General features: G+C 63.1%; 1 protein-coding gene across 1 annotated transcript; it reads left to right on the forward strand.

Annotated features, from left to right (window-relative positions):
• Positions 1 to 396: 396 nt before the first annotated feature.
• Positions 397 to 1,245, forward strand: GNMT (glycine N-methyltransferase). The gene is made up of 3 exons (XM_010166978.1): positions 397 to 570; positions 723 to 844; positions 945 to 1,245. Exons 1-3 carry the CDS (start codon positions 397 to 399, stop codon positions 1,114 to 1,116), a joined length of 468 nt encoding a protein of 155 aa, XP_010165280.1. The 3' UTR covers positions 1,117 to 1,245.
• The last annotated feature ends 315 nt before the right edge of the window (positions 1,246 to 1,560 follow it).

A 1,560-nucleotide genomic window follows, 5' to 3' on the forward strand; every position in this document is an offset into this window, starting at 1 on the left:
GGGGGGGGCTACCTGTGCACAGCGTCTCCCAGCAGGCTTAGAACATGCTCTAACTCACAAGTGGTGCAGTAGCTTCTGTGCAGTGCAGTTGCTGTGTCATGGCATGTCTCCAGGCAGGCTAAGAACGTGCCCCAGTTCATGGCACGAGCAGGGCCACTGAGTTCCGTGGTTGTAGAGGAGCTGTGTGTGTCTGTGTCACATCTCTGGCGAGGCTGGAGACACACCCAGACTTCTGCCACAAGCACAGTGATGGGTTCTGCACGTGGCACGCGCTGCCCTAGTGAGGCTGAGAACGTGCCTCCATGGGTGGGGCTGTGGGTTTTCCAAGCTGGGGGGATGTGAGCAGGCAGCTGTGCGCGTGCATACAGATGAGATGGGTCCCCACCAGCTGTGCCAATGCCTGGGGACACCCCGGTTTCCTCCCCAGGGGACCAGAGTGACCACAAGCTGGCCCTAAGGAACATCGCCAGCATGGTGCGGCCCGGGGGTGTCCTGGTCATCGACCCCCGCAACTATGATCACATCCTGGCCACGGGCTGTGCGCCACCTGGCAAGAACATCTACTACAAGGTGGGTGGCTGGCAGACCCTGCCCCATCCCGCTCCCCTCTGCCCCAACCCCCTGGCCCTGCTGGGGGCCAGGCAGGGCAAGGAGCAGGGCTGTGCCCAGGCCAGGGGCCACCAAGTCCCCACAGGACACAGACATCTTCCTGTGGTCCCTAGAGTGACTTGACCAAGGACATCACTACCTCGGTGCTGCTGGTAAACAACAAGGCGCACATGGTGACCCTGGACTACACGGTGCAGGTCCCCCCCACCGAAGCAGGGGCAGCCCCGGAGATGAGGTGAGAGGGGCCTCGGGGGTGGCTTCTGGCACAGGGGGTGGCTTCTGGCATCATGCCCCGCTGTTCCCACCCCCACCTCACCATCGTGTCCTCCTCGCAGCAAGTTTCGGCTGTCATACTACCCGCACCGGCTGGAGGCCTTCACAGCCCTGCTGAAAGGTGCCTTCCAGGGGAAGTGCCAGCACAGCGTCCTGGGTGACTTCCAGCCCTACACGCCGGGGCAGGCCCACATCCCCTGCTACTTCATCCACGTCGTGAAGAAGACGGCCTGAGGAGGCCTTGGAGATGGGACTGTGGTGGCCGAGAGCTGCTAGCGGCTCTGGGGACAAGCAGAGGGCTGGGGGCATCGCTGAGAGCTGCCTGGGAGCCCCCTCCCCTTCATTAAGAGCAGTTATCAGAGCTCCCAGAGCCCGTGGTCCGTGTGTGTCCGTGTATGGGCAGGGTACGGGGTGAGGGAGACAGCCACAGTCACCTCGGGACTCCTGGGGAAGGAAGTGCCCAGCGTGGGGGGATCATAGGGTGGGTGCAGGCACCGCTCCCCTGCAAGCCCCCGGCTGCAGGTGCCAGTCACAGCTCTGGTGTGGGGTTTGGGGCTCCCCTTGGAGCAGAGGGAAGGCTGGGCTGGCTCCTGGGTGGTTGCATATCCTTGCCAAGCCCACTGCAGCACCACTCACAGGGATGTATTGCAGCTCCTTTTCTTCCTGCGCACACCCACC

Source organism: Antrostomus carolinensis, unplaced genomic scaffold (genome assembly GCF_000700745.2).
Source record: "Antrostomus carolinensis isolate BGI_N321 unplaced genomic scaffold, ASM70074v2 scaffold48304, whole genome shotgun sequence".
Lineage (NCBI taxonomy): Eukaryota > Metazoa > Chordata > Aves > Caprimulgiformes > Caprimulgidae > Antrostomus > Antrostomus carolinensis.